This window comes from Epinephelus lanceolatus, chromosome 14 (assembly GCF_041903045.1).
Source record: "Epinephelus lanceolatus isolate andai-2023 chromosome 14, ASM4190304v1, whole genome shotgun sequence".
In the NCBI taxonomy this organism is placed as follows: Eukaryota; Metazoa; Chordata; class Actinopteri; order Perciformes; family Serranidae; genus Epinephelus; species Epinephelus lanceolatus.
Window position 1 is genome coordinate 19,828,518 of NC_135747.1, and position 22,848 is coordinate 19,851,365.

General features: G+C 42.0%; 1 protein-coding gene across 1 annotated transcript in view; it reads right to left on the reverse strand.

Annotated features, from left to right (window-relative positions):
• The window catches only part of abca12 (ATP-binding cassette, sub-family A (ABC1), member 12), an 89,737-nt gene that overhangs the window by 45,057 nt on the left and 21,832 nt on the right, over positions 1-22,848 (reverse strand). Inside the window, exons 20-39 of the mRNA XM_033617409.2 lie at positions 22,244-22,356; positions 21,922-21,989; positions 21,303-21,451; positions 21,033-21,163; positions 20,101-20,243; positions 15,575-15,742; positions 15,138-15,355; positions 13,782-13,894; positions 13,459-13,526; positions 12,840-12,988; positions 12,570-12,700; positions 11,638-11,780; positions 9,625-9,792; positions 9,188-9,405; positions 7,175-8,101; positions 6,848-6,954; positions 5,556-5,662; positions 4,623-4,822; positions 4,137-4,213; positions 2,468-2,598 (exon numbers count right to left, since the gene is read on the reverse strand). Of these exons, the coding sequence (XP_033473300.2) occupies positions 2,468-2,598; positions 4,137-4,213; positions 4,623-4,822; positions 5,556-5,662; positions 6,848-6,954; positions 7,175-8,101; positions 9,188-9,405; positions 9,625-9,792; positions 11,638-11,780; positions 12,570-12,700; positions 12,840-12,988; positions 13,459-13,526; positions 13,782-13,894; positions 15,138-15,355; positions 15,575-15,742; positions 20,101-20,243; positions 21,033-21,163; positions 21,303-21,451; positions 21,922-21,989; positions 22,244-22,356 (3,529 nt within the window). The remainder of the gene's footprint in view (positions 1-2,467; positions 2,599-4,136; positions 4,214-4,622; positions 4,823-5,555; positions 5,663-6,847; positions 6,955-7,174; positions 8,102-9,187; positions 9,406-9,624; positions 9,793-11,637; positions 11,781-12,569; positions 12,701-12,839; positions 12,989-13,458; positions 13,527-13,781; positions 13,895-15,137; positions 15,356-15,574; positions 15,743-20,100; positions 20,244-21,032; positions 21,164-21,302; positions 21,452-21,921; positions 21,990-22,243; positions 22,357-22,848) is intronic.

Below are 22,848 nucleotides of genomic sequence, written 5' to 3' on the forward strand. Positions count from 1 at the left end.
GCTGTTTCTCACATTCATAATACCTCATGTCTGCATGTAATGCACGACTTGGTGAGAGCAGTGAAAACATCAGACCTATTTCGGTGCATATTTCAGCACCACGGACAGCGAGCGGACGTTTAATTATCATTAGTCATGTGTTTAACTTCACAGAAAATAAATTAATTACAAGCTCATTTCTAGAAGATAACCAAGGGGCCCGGTGTATGAAACACAGTAAAACAAAGGCCAATTTGGTACAATACTGTATAGGCAAATTTATTGGAGTGTCTCCAGAGACCAAAAATACAAGCTTAACATGCCGACATGAAGAAAAAAACCCCACATACAATCAGACAGGCTTCAAGACATCATTTAGACAGGCTGTCTACAGCAGCAGAGCAAAATGCTTTTACAACATACATACTGTATTTTTCCAAATAGTAGCCTGGGAGTTTATTTCACAAAATCGATTTTGACCCCAGGCGTTTAAAAGAACCAAGGGCTATTTGCTCAAGGCTTTTTTTTTTTTTTTTTTTTGCACCGACCTGCACCAGGCCGTTATTTGGTTACAGTTCCTGTCCAGTATGTTTTTAGTGCAAAAATACTGTATAATGTAGGGGTGAGTTTGTGTACAAAAATCTCTAAACATTTAGAGTGGGTCATTTTTTTCGTGTACACGTGTACACGGGTTTCACCACTGGGTGGTGCTATTGCATTATACCAGTAAAGCCCCAGTTATCCGAATACCAACCGAACAGGCCATTTAACCAACAGTTACAGGCCACCACACCAAAATATCACCATCCCGATGGTCCACCATCCCGAATTCTGGTCCCTGAGTCCTGACAGTAAGCTATGGCGAGCCTGTAGAAGCTGTATTCCCCATGCATGTCAGCGATTTTCACCGGGGACGCACGTGAGTAATTCAGGCTGACATTACCTGTTTTTCAGCAAACTCTTCTGGTAATTTTGTTAAAAGGCATGGCATATAGGTCTACAGTAACTTATTATGATTATTATTATTATTATTATTATTGGATCTTATAAGAGTGGGCTACAATGAGTACTGGGCCATCAAATCACAGCATCCGTGGTGAGAGGACACGGAATTGTGTGCGCTTTTACGCACGTGGGTGTAGGTGATCACGGATATTTGATGTGGGAAAGATGTAGCCAGATGTATTACCTATTTTAGATGCGTGGCTGTCTGTCTGTCCGTCCGTCCGTCCGTAGCACGAGTCACGTGCACCACTTCACCACCGACCCGTGCGTAAAAGCACAAACAGTCCCTCAAGGAGGGACAGCCATGAGGCAATGAATGAGGAAATAATCGCTCGGGCGTTTAATTGGACCGGTGTTTAATATGCAAAATGGGGTCAAACCCCTGGCAGCTATTAGGTGCCGGGCGGCTATTTGGAAATATAGGCTACGGTAACTCACATAACTCATAACTCGCGGAGGAGCAAAGTGGCAAACAATTTGATTCAATAACACTCGTATTCACTAACACTCGTACTGATGAGCATGTTATTGACCTATTTAAGTGCAATACAATGAAAACAACCAGCCAGTGCGCCTCGAGTAATGACTACAGAACCTCTTTCTCTTTTTTTTCTCCCAATTCCAAGGTATGGCAGCTGCCATACCTCGCCATACCTAAATGATGCCTATGCCTTCTCAACAAAAAAATGATGAATATATCCCTCCAATGCGTTGTTTAGGCCCTTTTGGTTACTTCTCAACGACATCTGATCGTTATGTCCCCAAAAATCATCAATTGCCTCCTGCAAAATGCCGTGTACTGTGACACCTGCCATAGTGCTGGTCACTGAATGTTGATAATTTCTCCGAGTGAGTGGAGGGGGGCGTGGCTTAGCCATAGGGCAATTCAAGAGACATGTATCAATAGCACGGGTCAACTACTGTACAATCACATGTCGTGCTGTACTTTTTTAGACAGTAATTTGTTCCCACCGTCTGACAAACCTTTTAAATGATTTTCTTTGCACTTTTCGGAGACTAATCTGAAGCATATGAGCGAAGACTTTAAGAGGACCGCCTCTTATTCCACTGAGTCATGTCTGCTCTGCAGAAATGGTCCATGTACAGCAACAGTGTAGAGAGTGATTTTAACTTAAGCTTTCAATTCAGTATCCATTGTACTGTAAAGGCAACAGTTTTTTCTCGCTGATTGAAACCGTATCAAATAAAACAAGACTGCTTTACGAAATGCAACTTATGTGTCATTAGCTGAAGGTTACGGGGTTAACCTCCGATGAAACACATTACATTTACTGTAAGCTGCACCATGTAGCACCAGCCTGAGGCAAAGTATATAGGCTACAGAGGCCTAATGAAAAATTAATACAATAATGCAAATCCACATTACGTGCTAGTTATTAAAGGGTAATAGGGCAGAGGTTTGAGGGTATAGACGTATGTCTATTGAAGAGGATACAATAAGTAATAAGGTACACTGACTCACCTCTAAGTTGTTGTTTGGCAGTGTGGTTGCCATCAAGAGGTGAAGAGTAGCTGGATCAAAATTCATGCGTTGTTGAACTTCCATGATGAAGGCTTCTTTATCCCTCAGCATCTCACCGACCGTCACCACTCCTGGGGAATAAAGTGATAAAAAAGAGCAAGTTATTTATATATATGTGACCAGTACATCTATTTTCACATATATAGGTGTGGAAACTCCACAAAGAACAGAATTACCAAAAATTACCAACTGCATTTCCTGCCAAAGAATAGGTGGAACGGCTGCCTTAGGGTGTGTTCAAATTTAGCGTCCTTTTTTCCATTGCCAAAACCTGTTTTATAACAGATCTGGCAGAGAGGTCACCTTCAGAAGCTGAAAAAGTACAGCTCTGAATGACATTAAGTGTTTTCTCAGCCAGATTTGACAGTGGTAAAATACTACAGTTAGCCATGTGTTTGATTGTGCTCAAGCTTGTGACACATAAAGTCTTATGTGCAATGATTTAACTAACTTTAAGGGATTCCTTAAGTATAAGACCAAAATAAGGAGAAAAAAAGTATAATAACTTAAGTAAAGACCTTAAGGAAATCTGAAGGAAAAGACATATTGTGCAATAAGAAAGCTTTAACATGGACTTTAAGGAAAATCTTAACTTAAGGTGTTTAATGCAACCGGCCCCTGGACCCTCAGTACTTACCAGTACTTCTTACTGTGTTTATCAGTGAATAAAGTTAGTATTTGCACTTTGTTTAGCTACCGTTAGCTAGCTATTACCTGTATTATGAACCATAAACATTGGTAAGCAATAATCCCTGTGAAGGTGTAAAAGAAACACACAGGGGTTTGTTGTGTTGGTGAGTGATAGCAAATATTACAACCTCTCAAGCTTAATCATTGTCATGACTTACATATGTGCTAGATAATTATTGAAATATGATGAATGGAGTGTAAATGTACAGTCACTGATAACATGTTGCACTTGCCCCGTTTGTTTATGTATCATGATGTAAAGTTTGCTATCTGGGACCAAACAGGGGCTTGATACTGAGCCATGATCTGTTTGGACATGAATAACAAGAAAAACAAACACGCATATTTAGTTAAAAATGTCAGTCAACATCACATAATGTGTGTTTTTCGATCCAGTGGAAGGATTTCTCAGTCAAAGTTGAAACAACAAAGATATGATGGGTTATAGTGTGATTTACTGTGCCTGCCACACTGAGTTCAGTAGAAATGACACCAAAGTCTGGCTTCTCTAACAGTGTCACTGACGTCATGTCTTTTCCTTCTTTTATATTTTCCTTGGGTAGCTGACAGAAGTAAACAGGGATCAAAGCTGTTGCCTCAGCCACAGGGTAGCAGGATAGCAAACTTTTTGGATAACAATTAACTGCTCAAAATTTATATTTATGCAGTTTTTGCAAATGAATAATCTGTAAATAATTACGGATATAATTCTTCTTCTCTCATATATTTGTCTTTTGCCATTAAATCAAATATAAAACAATAAAAACAGGCTGGAGGTGTAAAATCTGTGTGGCATTAAAAGCAGAAATAAGGGAAATATCTGATAGGTCTACTATAAAACTGTGTAGTGGTGCAGAAGAAACGTATAATATCATATTGTGAAATACAGACACTGTTGTGATATAGAGAAATGTCTAACCTGGGGAGGTGATGTTAATGTTTAAAGACCTCAGGCTGCTGGTGTTAAAGCCCAAACCTTGACTCAAAGCTGAGGACCTGTAAACACAGACACAAACACATAAACACACTTAAATAGAAAAATGCTAAAATATTTCTTTAGAGGAAACACTGCCTTTATTCCAATAAAATAAAATGCCGCCAGGCATCCTGCAGGCTAAATGGGCTGAGGTTAAAATTCTGTTACACCAAGACAAGGAAAATTTGCCTATTGGCTCCAAATGACAGCAAGACAGCAACTGTCTGATTTTGCAGACTTCAGTGCTCTAGAATCCTGGGAGTTCTTTAAAGTGCAACAGCCCGGACCACTCTGTGATACGATTAGGCAAATTGTACAAAGGGGATAAGAGAAATATAAATCTGGATGATGGTGAGAGCAGTATTATCTGTACAGAGCGCCACTCATTGCATTGAAGACAAACTTGTAAGAAGAAAGACGATGCTTTACCAGTCTGTGTGAACATTGTAGGTTTTAGGGTCTCCGATGACAGCCTGGAAGATGACATCTGTCAGGTAAGTCGTGTTGTTAATCAGACTCTCAACCAAGGCCTTCAGGCTGGGTAAAAGAGTGTGACACAGTTGCCCAGGCCGAACGGAGAGGGCCGACATCAGCAGACGCACAGTCTCTGTTTCCTCCAGGTCGCACACCTACAACAAATCAGTCACGTAAGCACTAAGTCAGTTTCTGGCCAAATCTCAAGATCAAACATATGCAACAAAGACTGGGTGGTTGGATATTCTTTGCTGCCCACTGTGGTGTGGGAATATTTTACTAGATGGTTCATTGTAGGACTTCAGGGTTAGAGCCTGTCTCAGTGTGACTCAAAGAACTCCAACTACAGAATATGAGTGGGTTTTTCTGAAAAGTTTTACTGGTGATGATTCTTTCTGAACAAAACATTGAATACTTTTGATTTATGATTTGCAGCTTTTTTTGCCACCTTCAAAAAAATAATAGCTTTTCACATTTAATCAAAAAACATATCACTGACAACCTAAAAATACCGCGTTTTGTTCCAAACTGTAATCAAAGTCTAATCAGAGGTGGTGTTGTTTCTGTTGCCTATTCATGTCCATGCTGCAGCTTTATTTTGCTCCACTTTGAGCTCTTTCAAATAACACTGTCATAACCGCAACATAGCATAATCACCCTGACAACACCTTCCTTATCATAGGCATATACAATACATATAGATAAGTCTAAACCCTCACAACCTTAGTGTGATGTTGTCATCTCAATGCTGAGTACTTCTAATTATAATGGTGCTGCTTAAAACACTTAATGAACCCTGACAGTAGTTTTCAGACATTCTGAAGTACTATTTATTTTCTATTTTGATGGATGTTGAGTGTGGGAAAGTGGCAGGGTTAACACAGAGACCTTGGATTCCAGGTGGCCAAGTTGCTCTGTGAATCGCGGGTCTGTTGGGCTGATCTCGAGGAGCGCAGCGGCTGTTTGGATGGCCTCTTGTATGAGCATCAGGTTCTCTGAGAGGGGAGGCAGAGAGCGAAGGAGAGAGGGGGGAAAAATGAGGGTAAGAGAGAGGTTATTAGAGTTAGACAGGAAGATGGGACGGGAAAGGGAAAAAGAGGGCAATAAGGTCTGTAAGGTGACAGAATAACATGACATCCCACTGGGTTTCATTACGACTCGTGCCATTACGGGGCAGCGTCGTCAGCCAGCGAGCAGCAAATGATGTGCTTAAAGTGAAGCCCAGTGCGGGACTGATGGGGCCAGAAGGGCCAGCGGTACTAGACGCTGTCGTGCATTAAAACACATCTGACAAGCACTAAGAAAGGCACCACCTCAGGCAGCAAGATGTGATGACAGAATATTTAATTAGGCCAAAATTAGACAATGGTGATGTTTAATCTCAGGGTGCTCAACACCTTGAGGCCTTTGCAATTACAACGGTTCACTCTGGGTGTGTGTGTGAAGAATATGAGCGAGGTGCGGAGAAGTGAAGCTTCTGCAGCTGCTTACGAAGTGATTCTATGCACTAAAAACATTATCACACAAGCACAGACGCCAATTAAAAGGAGGTCATAGATGTCCACTTGTGTGAGTGCAAGGGGAGACGTTTAGCGAGGGCGGACAGGATAAGTGATTGAATTCTACTTTGCTAATGAGATTTAAAAAGGTGCTGAGTGGCTTTCTGCTGGAGAAGGGCCATATGGCCTTGGGCTCTTTGGGAGCTCAAGCTAAGCTGATGTGAAGCCTTATTCCTCATATCTGCAGAATGAATTATGCCGCACTAATCATGTATACAATAACAACAGCGTTAACAAAACGTTTTATGGTCTTCTCATGGTCCCATAATAGCTATGAAGGTCAGAGAAAAGGGGTGGCACTCTTCCATGCTGTGTGACTTTTTAATGGCATGGGCTGGCAGGCTGTTTATACATACATACTGTCACAGCAGGTTTGTAAACACAAGCTGCAGCAACAGTGTGAGCTCTACATTACAGCAACAATTAAGTATGAGTGGGAGGGAATTCACTGAGGAGTCAGTAGGTAAAGTTAATTTGGAGAAACTAAAAGGATAAAGCATCATTCATTTGGGGATTCTCCATTTAACTAATGAGAACACACTTCTCATTATACAGCTGCCCTTGGTTAAAGAAGCCTTTAAGTGTCCAAACTGAAACAGTAGATCTGAACCCTTAAGTTACCTTGAGATTCACCGGCAAGCACTCTGGTGATATTTTTAAGCAGTGAGGAGAATGGAAAGTCATCGGGAAGCATATTGGCAGCATTCATCAGAGGATCCATTGATGACCTGGGAAACATTAAACAAAGAGTGTGAATGAAACAAGGGGCCCATAGAGCAACATAATGGTGAAAAACAAAGCAAAAAGGCGAAATTCAAAGCAGCTGCTTTTAGATGCTGTGGCATATCTGAATCGCGATACTGAGTTTACACAATAAAAAGGGCAAAAAGTACTTTCTTTTTTTCTTACTCCTTAAGCCATATTTCGGAAGATGCAAAAAAGACTCACATCTGAAATGCGCCAGGAACAGTGAAGAAGGAGAGCATCCCAAGGGCAGCATCAATGGTCCCTTCCCGAGAGGCAGCCATGCCCCATGGCATGTTGCCTGTAGCTCCTTTCACCACAATGCTCAGATCAGGATTGGCAAAGAACATGTGGATTGTCTCTGTAATTTCTTCTGTGGTAACAGGGGCGGAGATGGCTCTGAACATGGCAGGGTAGTCAATTTGGAAAAGGTCTATGAAGTCATCCATGGGTGTCCTTGCCGGCATCAATGAGGTCTCGCGTCTATTTCGGACCCTCATCGTATGGTTAGCGCCTGTCATTTCCTGCTGAAACATACCCGGATAGTGGTCCATGGGAGTCAGAGGACCACTGGTGAGGATGAACTGCCGCAGCACTGCAAGTATGTCTTCAAACTGCTCCATGATTGGTGGCATTTCTATATCCATCTGGGTCAGAACAGCCCAGAGAGGACGGAGGATGTCGCAGATTTTAGGTAGAGCCTGAATCAGCAGATCCAGTCCAGAAGCTTGAGTGGAGGCGAACCACTCAAACATCTCGGCCACTTTCTGTATCATCACCCTCGAGTCGTTGCTTGCCAGAAACTGTTCCATGGCTTGGTATATCATAGGTGCATCCCCAAATAACTCAATGTCAATCATCAGTTTCATAGCTTCTCTCATTATGTCGATAAGAGATGCTTCATTGAATTCAGAAAATTGTCCCAACATCATGTCATCTGACGTGATATTTGCAGAAGATAGGAAGATCATTATTGCTTCTCCAAAGAGTTCCTCGGACGAGCTGCCCTCTTCTATGCGATGGTAGTTATCAAGGATGTAGTGCATTGTTTTCTGTAGAGCCTCCATGCAAGGCTGCATGAATGGGGCCACCTTTACCAGCTCATCTGAGAGCATTTTGAGGGAAGACAAACTGCAGAAGGGAGAAATTCAATGAATGTTAAGTTAATCATTGACATTTTGTTGCGTCTTACGTACAAAAATGTCAATATCAATTAGAAAAAATTGAAATGATTGTAAGACCTAAAGGATTTCTTATTCCTACCTACTTCTTTCCAGCAATGCAATGCAAACAGTGTTTTCCGTTCATTTCCTGAACACTGTGATTCAACAGAATTCTAATTTCTCAGCTTTAACCAGAAGTAATATTTCTTCATCATCCTGCTTTATACTTATTCACATAGTTTTCCCATTTCAGCCTTGATAATAGCAGTCAGACCTGATTGATTCCCTGCGATATGCAAAATGCGATCCTTATCACCATGCCCGGCTCATTATTGCAGCTGGCGTATAAAGGGAAATCAATTTTAAGAGGATGTCTCAGCTAGCTGAATCATGGTTAAGCCGCTATCTGTGCAGGCCTGCCTGTTTTCAGGCAGAATCGCATTAAATTAATCAAGTTGAATGCAAATGTGATCACTCCAATTCCTTGTGTAATTAGGTATGAATCAAATTGGCCTGACTGGTGCTTTGAGGATAATGTTATAACAACAAATGGAGAGGTGAGTTCACATATAGGTGAGTCTGTGTCTACGGTTGTGTGTAGAGATGCAACCGACAAATGTACAGAACATTTCTGCAGTCGGATAAAATACTGTCAAATTTGATCAAACTGTAATGTTCACCGGGGCTTTGTTTTGTGGCAGCACTATAATTTGATATGATTGCATCATTGTCCTCATATCCTGCGGCTTCAGTGCAGTCTGGTCTGTCTGATCTACTAAGGCCTCTATTGGTGGATGGGTTTCTCCTCATGTAACTTATGAACGCTGCAAAGAAGCTCTTGCTCTTTTATTCTGATGTACTGATGCATGCACATGTAAGCTTTGAGAGTCTACAGTGTTAATTTTGATGTCTATGATCACTTAATAAGTGCATGGATCTGGGAAGCTCGATGTTTCACGATGGATTTCTCTGTTAAGCACAGTATATCATAACCAAGGTGAAGGACGTATCTGATTAGCCATTACATAATCTTATTGTAGCTGTAAATAGTCACCTGTTTTGCAACTGCATGTTTTGGAGCTGCTTGAACCAATGAAGCTGTGCCTCATGGCTCAGAGGCTGGCCTGCGAGCACAGAGAGTTGGCTGATGAAAGCCTCAATGAGCTGCCCTGTCACAAGTGTGCTGTTGATGTTGACTTGGTAGAGAGACTGTATACTCCTGACAATCCTGGCAGCTGTGGCGCTCACAGTCATTGGTCCCACACCCATGTGCTGTACAGAAAACATACAGCAGAAATGGACCGTTAGCAATGTGGCAGCATTCTCTGTGTGTCAACACTGCTGCCAAGTGGTCACACTGTTAACTGTACTTGACCAGGGCACACAATTTAATATTTCAGTCTGCTCTAAGATAAAATCCAGAATGCAATATCTTTCTATCTAATTTGTTTGTTTGCCATTTCCTATTTAATTTGCCATGCATCTACTCACGCTCATGTTCATGTGGGCGTAAACAGCGTTGGCTTCAGCGTAGGCCTCAAAAAGAGGCTGCAGGTTGATGTTGCACCACATAGCCAAGGTGGCGTGGTTTAACCCAGCTGCCTCTCTTACTGGCTCCCATGCTCTGAGAACTTCACTGCACTCCAATGTGCCATTAGCCTAGAGGGGAAAAATGTCAACATCTTATCATGTTTCATACCTATTGTTCACAGAAAACCAGTTCAGTTAGCGAGACAGAGATGGAGACAGAACAAAGTGTCTAGGGGACAAAAGGTAAAGGCACGAGGGAAATATCATAATCGCTCTGGTCATGCAGTTTAAAGAGAAGCAAAGAAAAGGGCAGGAGTCTCACACAGGTATCATCGCCTCTCACAGACTGACACACCAGGTACACACCCACTCATACTGTATATGCATACACAATGTATCTGCATAAGCACCGGGTCAGCTATGGAGTTAGATAGACTGTAACAAGGTTCCCTCTGAGGTATAAACAAGACAAAGAATAATACTTTAATAGCTGCCACACCACACTATATTCTGTCATAACTGCATGGATTAGAGGCCATCTGATACCGGCTGGTTTAGATAATGATTTAGATGAGAAAAATATTAACTAAGGCCGGATATACGGTTTTACAATAAACATGACAGTTACTGTAAATGTAGTAAATTTTAAACAGCAGACTTAAGTAAATTAAATGACAATTAATAATACATTTAAAGAAACAGCTTGACATTTTGGCCTTCTTGCTGAAAGATGAGAAAATCAGTGTCTGTGCAGTAAATAAGCTAACACAAGACACGTGATTTTCGGTTGTTTCTGCCCTTCAGTTTTTAGATATTTAAAAAAGAGATATAACATGTTAATTTATGAGCTTCAGATGTTCTGGTGGGTGTGTTTTGCTACTTTTAGACGGATACAGGCTAGCAGTTTCCCCCTGTTTCCAGTCTTTGTGCTAAGCTAAGCTAAGCTAACTGGCTGCTGGTGGTGCTGTGACTTCATATTTACTGGACAGGCATTGGAGTGAAATAAATCTTCTCATCTAACTACAGACAAGGACATGAAAAAGCATATTCTCCAAGCTGTCAAACTTTCCTTTAAATAAAAAACAAATCATACCGAAGTAACCAGTTTACTAAATACAACTGCTCAAACTCTGACAACTTTATACTGTAGTAGTTCTTAAGAAATGTTTTGCATGTTATCATTTCTAATATTACATCAGAAGCACCTTACAGTATGCTACCTTTTTTTGCATGCCATAACACACATTAATACTGTTACATCTCTGATACATACCCATTTCCTGTGATCTCTCACATGAACTATGAGGGTTACATTTCTCCTGCCCTTTAATCAATAGAATATTATAAGCACACTGAATGGGCCGATGATATCACCCTGCCAACATTTGGCTCAGGCTCTAGTTTGGGGAGTACATGACAAATCTCACAAGCATTTAAGCTGTTTTTGCTTGTCTGTTTTTTCTTTTATATTGTAAAAAAAAAAAGACCTTCTATCAGTGTCACCAAAAGTGACACTTTTTACCACTGACCTCTCACCATAACCTGAGATTTATTCTTATCTTTTGGAAGAAGGATAAATAATTTCAGTAACAAATCCCAGCCAAGATCTGGTTAACAGCTGCGTCCTGATAATGTCATTCAATGTGCTAACCAGCAAAGTCATGCCCTCGTGTTATTTGTGTCCTGGTGTAAGGACGGCAAAAGCCCTTTGAAGGCGTAAATGAACAAACAAATGGCCGTCTCGGCAAATGGCAGGGGAAACAGACATGAGTCAAGTGTATGGAAACATTACATAATTAGGTGTGATGCCAAGATGAAAGATAGGTATTGTAAATGGCAAAAATGCATTAAGATTAAGGTACTGGTACAGTAGTTCGCCACCCACCTCTCACACATGCAAACATGTCCACAAAAAATGTGCTGGCAAATGACTACGAAGACACTCAGTCATGGTACAGTATGTGGCTGTCTAACCTGCTCAACTGCCTGTAGCGTGCGTTCAATGGCAAGCTGCATTCTTTCCGAGAACTCAGTCAAGTTAAAATGACTGCTGTTAACAGACTGTGCAAGTTCTATCATCAGAGTAGCCACGGGTGGCTGGAGGCTTAGTAGCAACACTGGAAGAGAGAAAAGACAATGGGTTTGACCATTATGAATGACTGGGTATAGATAAGAAACACTTTTGAACAGCTGTTTTAGGCGTCTTTAAGGTATGTCATGACGTAAAAAGTTATGATTTGCAGGGTGAACCAAGTCTAAAGGTTAGACCTGTGTTTACATGCACACTAATATTCCACCATTATTCTGAATATGACAATATTGTGAATTTAAAATAGGTCATGTAAACAGCATATTGTTTGGTTATTCTATATTAATCCTTAGTCCAAATTAATCATTTTCCTATTAAGTCATGTGGCATTTGCTGGTATTATTTGGGTTATCAGAGCATTCTTTGGACATGTATTCAGCGCATTCAGAATATGTCTCGACTTGGGTTTTTACCACACTTCCAACACACAACCTCTTGCCTGTTTAAGGCCAGCTCTGTGTGTTGTCAAGCATATGTTGTATACAAACCAACTTGCCACGTTTGCAAGGCTGGTGTAGAAATGCATGCCCAAAAGAAAAGCCCACATTTCTGGCTGGAAAGAGGCAAATATCTCAACACCGACCTTTTCAACAAGGTGGTTGGATAAATAAAAGAGGGAGGCTGTGTTCGCACAGTCTGATGAGTCAGCCAACGGTAGAAAACAGGGAGGTAAAATGCTTGTCTTTTTTCGGAATAAGGGCAAAAACCAGAATACTTTGTGCATGTAAACGCAGTCAGTAATGATTCTGAAACAGTAAACAGTGTCCTGGCTACACAAATGTAAGACAACAGCCTGGCTGTTCAGTTGTGTCCTCACCGTTCTGTGCTTGAATGTTGTTCACCGTACTCCCTATGACTTGCTCAAACACTTGGATAACAGGAGGGACACTGTCCCATATCTCTGTTCCACTGAGGGTTGACAGCAGGGCCTCTAGTATCCTTTCAAGTCTGTGACAACACACATGGCATTCGGTTTAGGCCAATTACAGAAGTCATGCAATTCAGAATTTACTTGCTGTCAAACCAACCTCAAGCATTAGTTATTGTTTGGTTTGTTTCCATCCATCACAACTGCAAATTCACTTACTCGTCCCATGTCATTTGGTCTGCCTTCCCTGTCAGGATGTGCTCCAGGACTGGAGCAAGATGAGCAAAGCCCTCCAGAGATGGAGTTGTTAGATCTGGGCCTGGGCCTCCTGTGATCAGTGGCCATAGCATGTTCAAGAGTCTGCCCATCTGAAAACAAATAAGGGGAATAATTAGGGAGGGAAAAGCCTTACATTTTTCACACACTGATTTTATGTGATAGGACCCAAAACTGAAAAGAGTAGTGTTACGTGTCCCCTTTGATCCATGAAGTATTATCAAAACACAACACAAAACAATGAGTTAGGACACATGACTGATAAATGATTTTTTGTGTTGTTTATCTGTCTGATGGTAAGTGATACTGCATTTCAATAACCTCAAACCCGCCTGTAGATGTGTATGATTTGGAACTGGGTGTTGGCCCATGGGTTCAGTAGCAACAAAGATGTCATTACAATGTTTGATCAGCATTCTGTTTTTACTGTAATGTAATATTTAACTTGCAGACCTTTCAATTGTTTCATTTTCCACATAATGAATTCACACTAAACTTAATTGAAAGGAGAAAAACAGACAAACATAATTAACTTCTCATGTGGCATTGTTTTAAGTCTTACCCTGCTGAAAATTAATGAGAGATTGTCTTCTGATGCACTCTCAAAACTGTCCCAGAGACTCATGTTGCCTGAAATTACAAGAAATATTCCTCACAAAGTGGACCTTCATTTCAATGTCAAATACACCAAAAAACTGGAATGAAACTTATTTTTCTCACAAAAAAAAAAAAAACATAAATATTGTGGTGCTTGGGTCCAGAGCTCTTTGGCTGTCTGGCATTAACGCTTGAATAATGAAGTGCTCAATGCAACCTCCACTCCATCAGAGTTCATCAGGATTCAACATCTTGTCCACCTACAGTGACACAGAGAAGCGGACTTGCCTTGGCCAGATTCCCAGATAAAGCGAGTGATGTTAATGAGGACAGAGATGTAGGCCTGGGCCGGGTTGTTTGGTGGCAGGACGCTCTGAAGTGTCTCCATCTCATCCAGAATCCTTAAGAAACAAAGTGCATCAATATTTCACATCTGACTGTGTCTCATCAAAAGGTCATCAATGTCTCATCAGAACAATTGCAGGACTGCATGCACTCCATCTGTCTGTTTGGTTGCATCCATCTGCACCACTGGCTGTTAATTATGAACCCTGGAATGCAGAGGCCTGCTGATTTTTGTTATAATTATATATAGAGGAATTATTTTTCGGACTTTCAATTGATCTCTAGGATAGTACAACCAAAAGCACCTGAAAAACAAAGGACCGTAATTTGACCTCTTAAACACAGCTGAAAAACTGCTGTCTAAAATGTCCTTTTACACATGTCTATTCCCCTATAACAAACACATAACTGAACCTGCAATAATCTTTTCAGCCAGTTGGGCACCAGAAACAAGCTGCAAACACAACAAATTAGCATTAATAGGCATACATCTGTGTCGAATTTATGTTCACCTGATGAATGTAAGTACAATATTCACTCTCCTTTTAGCTCTGGTTTTGGTCTCAACCAACCTCTCAGGGAACTATCGGGCTCCAATTGCTAACTGTAAAGTTGTGGACTGGATAATCACAACTATGAGCTGGAAGACGTTAAAACGCTCCATAGAGCTGAAAGGAACTACAGGGTCAGCTGATAATTCTCTGTGGGTTCCGCACTACAACTCACCCTGTTCCTCCTTTAGTCATGTGAGCAGGATTTCTGCAATCAGCATTAAATACCTCCTTAATTATCGCATCATATTACTCTCAATTATAAGGGCATTAGAAGGTAACACAATGGGACTGCATCAAAAGCATTTACTTTACACATTAATGGCGACCCCAGGAACCAATTCCCTCTTATAGATTTTTATTCTGAGGGATCATTTTAATTAGTTTATTATTTCAAGCACTATTTATACATTTAAAACATTTATACTGCATAGAATTATAGGTATCTGGTGGTGTATAGTGAATAGTTTTCCTGGTTCCTGATTCTGTTAAATTAACATCGTGGATATCATATTGTTTCTTTATCTGCTATGGCTGACTTGTGTCCATATTGGTTGATGAGTGCTAATTTTAAAGCCTTATCTCAAGTGCATAACATAACATTAAAGCACTGTAGTCACTTGGTCCAATAAAGATTTAAGAAAATAGCAGCATCACTTACAGCTGATTCCATCTGTCTGGTCCACTGCTTGACCAAGATGAGACACATCAGCCATTACATAATCTTATTGTAGCTGTAAATAGTCACCTGTTTTGCAACTGCATGTTTTGGAGCTGCTTGAACCAATGAAGCTGTGCCTCATGGCTCAGAGGCTGGCCTGCGAGCACAGAGAGTTGGCTGATGAAAGCCTCAATGAGCTGCCCTGTCACAAGTGTGCTGTTGATGTTGACTTGGTAGAGAGACTGTATACTCCTGACAATCCTGGCAGCTGTGGTGCTCACAGTCATTGGTCCCACACCCATGTGCTGTACAGAAAACATACAGCAGAAATGGACCGTTAGCAATGTGGCAGCTTTCTCTGTGTGTCAACACTGCCACTAAGTGGTCACACTGTTAACTGTACTTGACCAGGGCACACAATTTAATATTTCAGTCTGCTCTGAGATAAAATCCAGAATGCAATATCTTTCCATCTAATTTGTTTGTTTGCCATTTCCTATTTAATTTGCCATGCATCTACTCACGCTCATGTTCATGTGGGCGTAAACAGCGTTGGCTTCAGCGTAGGCCTCAAAAAGAGGCTGCAGGTTGATGTTGCACCACATAGCCAAGGTGGCGTGGTTTAACCCAGCTGCCTCTCTTACTGGCTCCCATGCTCTGAGAACTTCACTGCACTCCAATGTGCCATTAGCCTAGAGGGGAAAAATGTCAACATCTTATCGTGTTTCATACGTATTGTTCACAGAAAACCAGTTCAGTTAGCGAGACAGAGATGGAGACAGAACAAAGTGTCTAGGGGACAAAAGGTAAAGGCACGAGGGAAATATCATAATCGCTCTGGTCATGCAGTTTAAAGAGAAGCAAAGAAAAGGGCAGGAGTCTCACACAGGTGTCATGGCTTCTCACAGACTGACACACCAGGTACACACCCACTTATACTGTATATGCATACACAATGTATCTGCATAAGCACCGGGTCAGCTATGGAGTTAGACAGACTGTAACAAGGTTCCTTCTGAGGTATAAACAAGACAAAGAATAAAACTTTAATAGCTGCCACACCACACTATATTCCATTTATATTCTGTTAAGTGTCTGGCAGCTACGCTGGAGAGCAGACAAAGAGTTGTCAATGCCCTTCCTCTGTGGTCCTCCCACCCTACTTCCTCAAGACAGTTTGTCCACAAAGGTGAGAAGCTACCCAGGACCCGTACACCAACATCAGAGGCCGGGCAGCTGGGTGCAGCAAGAGACTGGAGGCTCCTCGTGGACCTTGAGCAGAGACTCTGCTTCCCAACGGAAATTGCCAGGACCAACCTCAGACCTGACCTTGTGCTCTGGTCCCCTTCAATACGAAGCGTGTACATCATTGAGCTCACAGTGCCCTGGGAGGATGCTGTCGGAGAGGCCTATGAGCGCATGAGGCTTAAGTACACTGAGCTGGCAGCTGATGCAGACCAACGGGGCTGGAAAGCCACAGTTCTCCCAGTTGAAGTTGGTTGCAGAGGTTACGTCAGCCAGTCAACAACAAGGCTCCTCAAGGACATGGGAATCCGAGGCCAGGCATAACGTCAAGCCATCAAAGCCCTGTCCGGAGCTGCTGAAAGGGCCAGTCAGTGGCTCTGGATCAGGAGGAGAGACAACACCTGGGCTCCAAAATAACAGCATGCTGTCATTGGGGGAATGAGAGGTGGAAGGGGCTAAAGTGGAGGGGGGCACACCTGGGATGCCAGATGATGCTGCTGAGCCCTCTAGAGGTGTTGTGGGCCTCATCAACGAAACACCAACAAAAGAGGGTGCCCACCTGACGACCCCGGTGAAGTTGTTAGCTCCTTCAACCACCCAACCCCGAAATGTCACCATCTGTCTCACAACAGTGTCTCTAGGTATATACAAGGATTGTAAAACCTAGTCCTGAACTTGGTATGTGGTCAGGCACAAGCTCGGCTCAGGGAGAAGGACGCCCCTGCCATGCAGAGTCCCCAGCACTCTAGATCTTAACATCAGGAACGAATAAGACAATGAGTACGATGATCAGCGCCATACCTGAGAATTCAACACCTATTCCAGGAAAAATGCTGCAGAGTTGCCCCTGTGGCTGGGTGAAGGTTACATCTGCTGTAGGCTGAGGATACATCAAGGCAGGAAAAGGTGCTTGAAGAGAGTGGAACAGGGACCTCGCATCGACCACTGCTTCCTAAGAAGCACATCGAGTCAGGCAAGTGAAGTTCAGCGGCAGGACAAAAACATCAATCCCCCTGTCCCAGAGGAGGAGGAGGAGTCAAGCACAGCAGACCACCATGAGCCTAGCAAACAACAACATGCAATAGAGACCAAAATCCAGGGGCGGAAGCCACCCATCAACTGGCCAAAATCCTCTGAGGAAAAGCTGTGGGAAACAGTCAACACAGACCTCAGCCTGCAGTTAGAGCAACTCAGCGGAACAGCAATAAGGAAACTGGAGAGACTGGGAGAGCTCATCTACAGCTACGGAGCTGAACGATTTGGAGTTGCTGAGAAGAGGAGAATTACACTATCCATTCCAACTAAGTCCAGGAGACAGCTGGAAATAGAGCAACTGGTCAAGGAGAGAAGGCTGTTGAAGAAACAGTGGAGGAAAGCCCCAGAGGAGGAGAAGGAGGGCATAGACGTGCTGCAGGCAGAAATTAAGAACAGGTTATCAGCACTAAGGAGAGCTGAGAACCTGAGAAAGAGGCGCAGAAAGAAGGAACGAGCAAGATCCAACTTCTTCAAAGATCCTTTCAAGTTCGTGAAGGACCTGTTCAAGAAGGAGAAAAGTGGCGTACTCCTAACGTCAAAGAAAGACCTTGAAGCCCATCTGAAAACAACACACACAGACAGGCGTCGACATGAACAGTTCACCCTTCCACCTGATATGCCACCAATAAATCCTCCAGAACATCAGCTAGACGTCAGCCCTCCCAAGTGGAGCGACATTGAAAGAACAGTACATCAGAGCAGCATCCTCCAGCCTCCTGTGGAGGCTGATTAAGGTGATATGGTAGAGACAGGCAATACCAACAGCTTGGCGGAGGGCAGGCAGCATCCTGATCCTAAAAGGAAAGGACTAGTGACATCAGCCAGTTTCGCCAAATCAGTCTCCTGAACGTTGAGGGCAAAATCTTTTTCAGCGTTGTGGCTCGCAGGCTGACCACCTACCTAGAAAGAAACCACTTCATCGACACATCGGTGCAGAAAGCAGGGATTCCAGGCTTTCCGGGTTGTGTGGAGCACACAAATATGATATGGCACCAAATCCAAGCGGCAAAAAGGGATGGAAGAGACCTCCATGTCGTTTTCCTCAATCTCACCAACGCCTTCCACTCTGTTCCACATAACCTCCTTTGTACTTCGTTCAGCTACTTCAGAGTGCCAGATTCCATCACTGCCCTCGTCAAGGCACCTGGAAGTGGGCATCATGGCAGGATGCACCATCTCCCTGCTAGCCTTCACCATGGCCATGGAAGTCATCATCCGTGCATCTCGGTGGGTGGTTGAAGGAGTGCAACTAAAACCTGCAACTCCCTCCCATCAGGACGTACATGGATGATATGTCCACTCTCACTCCAACCCTTCCATGCACAAGGCGGCTGCTGAGGAAGTTACAGGAGAACATCGAATGGGCCCGGATGAAGCTCAAGCCGAGCAAGTCCAGGAGCTTGTCAGTTGTGAGAGGGAAGCTGTCAGGCCAACGCTCATACATCAGTGATGACCCCATTCCAACTGTGGCATGGATTAGAGGCCATCTGATACCGGCTGGTTTAGATAATGATTTAGATACATGAGAGAAATATTTACTAAGGCCAGATATACGGTTTACAATACAATAAACATGACAGTTACTGCAAATGTAGTAAATTTTAAACAGCAGACTTAAGTAAATTAAATGACAATTAATAATACATTTAAAGAAACAGCTTGACATTTTGGCCTTCTTGCTGAAAGATGAGAAAGTCTGTGCAGTAAATAAGCTAACACAAGACATGTGATTTTTGGTTGTTTCTGTCCTTCAGTTTTTCGATATTTAAGACAGAGATATAACATGTTAATTTATGAGCTTCAGATGTTCTGGTGGGTGTGTTTTGCTACTTTTGGACAGATACAGGCTAGCAGTTTCCCCCTGTTTCCAGTCTTTGTGCTAAGCTAAGCTAAGCTAAGCTAACTGGCTGCTGGTGGTGCTGTGATTTCATATTTACTGGACAGGCATTGGAGTGAAATAAATCTTCTCATCTAACTACAGGCAAGGACATGAAAAAGCATATTCTCCAAGCTGTCAAACTTTCCCTTAAATAAAAAACAAATCATACCAAAGTAACCAGTTTACTAAATACAACTGCTCAAACTCTGACAACTTTATACTGTAGTAGTTCTTAAGAAATGTTTTGCATGTTATCATTTCTAATATTACATCAGAAGCACCTTACAGTATGCTACCTTTTTTTGCATGCCATAACACACATTAATACTGTTACATCTCTGATACATACCCATTTCCTGTGATCTCTCACATGAACTATGAGGGTTACATTTCTCCTGCCCTTTAATCAATAGAATATTATAAGCACACTGAATGGGCCGATGATATCACCCTGCCAACATTTGGCTCAGGCTCTAGTTTGGGGAGTACATGACAAATCTCACAAGCATTTAAGCTGTTTTTGCTTGTCTGATTTTTCTTTTATATTGTAAAAAAAAAAAGACCTTCTATCAGTGTCACCAAAAGTGACACTTTTTACCACTAACCTCTCACCACAACCTGAGATTTATTCTTATCTTTTGGATTAGGCATAAATAATTTCACTTGAAACAGACATGAGTCAAGTGTTTGGAAACAATACATAATTAGGTGTGACATAGGTACTGAAAATGGCAATAATAAGTACTGAAAATGGCAATAATACATGAAAATTACGTCACTGGTACAGTAGCTTACCACCCACCTCTCACACATGCAAACATGTCCACAAAAAATGTGCTGGCAAATGACTACGAAGACACTCAGTCATGGTACAGTATGTGGCTGTCTAACCTGCTCAACTGCCTGCAGCGTGCGTTCAATGGCAAGCTGCATTCTTTCCGAGAACTCAGTCAAGTTAAAATGACTGCTGTTAACAGACTGTGCAAGTTCTATCATCAGAGTAGCCACGGGTGTCTGGAGGCTTAGTAGCAACACTGGAAGAGAGAAAAGACAATGGGTTTGACAAATATGAATGACTGGGTATAGATAAGAAACACTTTTGAACAGCTGTTTTAGGCGTCTTTAAGGTATGTCATGACGTAAAAAGTTATGATTTGCAGGGTGAACCAAGTCTAAAGGTTAGACCTGTGTTTACATGCACACTAATATTCCACCATTATTCTGAATATGACAATATTGTGAATTTAAAATAGGTCATGTAAACAGCATATTGTTTGGTTATTCTATATTAATCCTTAGTCCAAATTAATCATTTTCCTATTAAGTCATGTGGCATTTGCTGGTATTATTTGGGTTATCAGAGCATTCTTTGGACATGTATTCAGCGCATTCAGAATATGTCTCGACTTGGGTTTTTACCACACTTCCAACACACATCCTCTTGCCTGTTTAAGGCCAGCTCTGTGTGTTGTCAAGCATATGTTGTATACAAACCAACTTGCCACGTTTGCAAGGCTGGTGTAGAAATGCATGCCCAAAAGAAAAGCCCACATTTCTGGCTGGAAAGAGGCAAATATCTCAACACCGACCTTTTCAACAAGGTGGTTGGATAAATAAAAGAGGGAGGCTGTGTTCGCACAGTCTGATGAGTCAGCCAACGGTAGAAAACAGGGAGGTAAAATGCTTGTCTTTTTTCGGAATAAGGGCAAAAACCAGAATACTTTGTGCATGTAAACGCAGTCAGTAATGATTCTGAAACAGTAAACAGTGTCCTGGCTACACAAATGTAAGACAACAGCCTGGCTGTTCAGTTGTGTCCTCACCGTTCTGTGCTTGAATGTTGTTCACCGTACTCCCTATGACTTGCTCAAACACTTGGATAACAGGAGGGACACTGTCCCATATCTCTGTTCCACTGAGGGTTGACAGCAGGGCCTCTAGTATCCTTTCAAGTCTGTGACAACACACATGGCATTCGGTTTAGGCCAATTACAGAAGTCATGCAATTCAGAATTTACTTGCTGTCAAACCAACCTCAAGCATTAGTTATTGTTTGGTTTGTTTCCATCCATCACAACTGCAAATTCACTTACTCGTCCCATGTCATTTGGTCTGCCTTCCCTGTCAGGATGTGCTCCAGGACTGGAGCAAGATGAGCAAAGCCCTCCAGAGATGGAGTTGTTAGATCTGGGCCTGGGCCTCCTGTGATCAGTGGCCATAGCATGTTCAAGAGTCTGCCCATCTGAAAACAAGTAAGGGGAATAATTAGGGAGGGAAAAGCCTTACATTTTTCACACACTGATTTTATGTGATAGGACCCAAAACTGAAAAGAGTAGTGTTACGTGTCCCCTTTGGTCCATGAAGTATTATCAAAACACAACACAAAACAATGAGTTAGGACACATGACTGATAAATGATTTTTTGTGTTGTTTATCTGTCTGATGGTAAGTGATACTGCATTTCAATAACCTCAAACCCGCCTGTAGATGTGTATGATTTGGAACTGGGTGTTGGCCCATGGGTTCAGTAGCAACAAAGATGTCATTACAATGTTTGATCAGCATTCTGTTTTTACTGTAATGTAATATTTAACTTGCAGACCTTTCAATTGTTTCATTTTCCACATAATGAATTCACACTAAACTTAATTGAAAGGAGAAAAACAGACAAACATAATTAACTTCTCATGTGGCATTGTTTTAAGTCTTACCCTGCTGAAAATTAATGAGAGATTGTCTTCTGATGCACTCTCAAAACTGTCCCAGAGACTCATGTTGCCTGAAATTACAAGAAATATTCCTCACAAAGTGGACCTTCATTTCAATGTCAAATACACCAAAAAACTGGAATGAAACTTATTTTTCTCACAAAAAAAAAAAAACATAAATATTGTGGTGCTTGGGTCCAGAGCTCTTTGGCTGTCTGGCATTAACGCTTGAATAATGAAGTGCTCAATGCAACCTCCACTCCATCAGAGTTCATCAGGATTCAACATCTTGTCCACCTACAGTGACACAGAGAAGCGGACTTGCCTTGGCCAGATTCCCAGATAAAGCGAGTGATGTTAATGAGGACAGAGATGTAGGCCTGGGCCGGGTTGTTTGGTGGCAGGACGCTCTGAAGTGTCTCCATCTCATCCAGAATCCTTAAGAAACAAAGTGCATCAATATTTCACATCTGACTGTGTCTCATCAAAAGGTCATCAATGTCTCATCAGAACAATTGCAGGACTGCATGCACTCCATCTGTCTGTTTGGTTGCATCCATCTGCACCACTGGCTGTTAATTATGAACCCTGGAATGCAGAGGCCTGCTGATTTTTGTTATAATTATATATAGAGGAATTATTTTTCGGACTTTCAATTGATCTCTAGGATAGTACAACCAAAAGCACCTGAAAAACAAAGGACCGTAATTTGACCTCTTAAACACAGCTGAAAAACTGCTGTCTAAAATGTCCTTTTACACATGTCTATTCCCCTATAACAAACACATAACTGAACCTGCAATCTTTTCAGCCAGTTGGGCACCAGAAACAAGCTGCAAACACAACAAATTAGCATTAATAGGCATACATCTGTGTCGAATTTATGTTCACCTGATGAATGTAAGTACAATATTCACTCTCCTTTTAGCT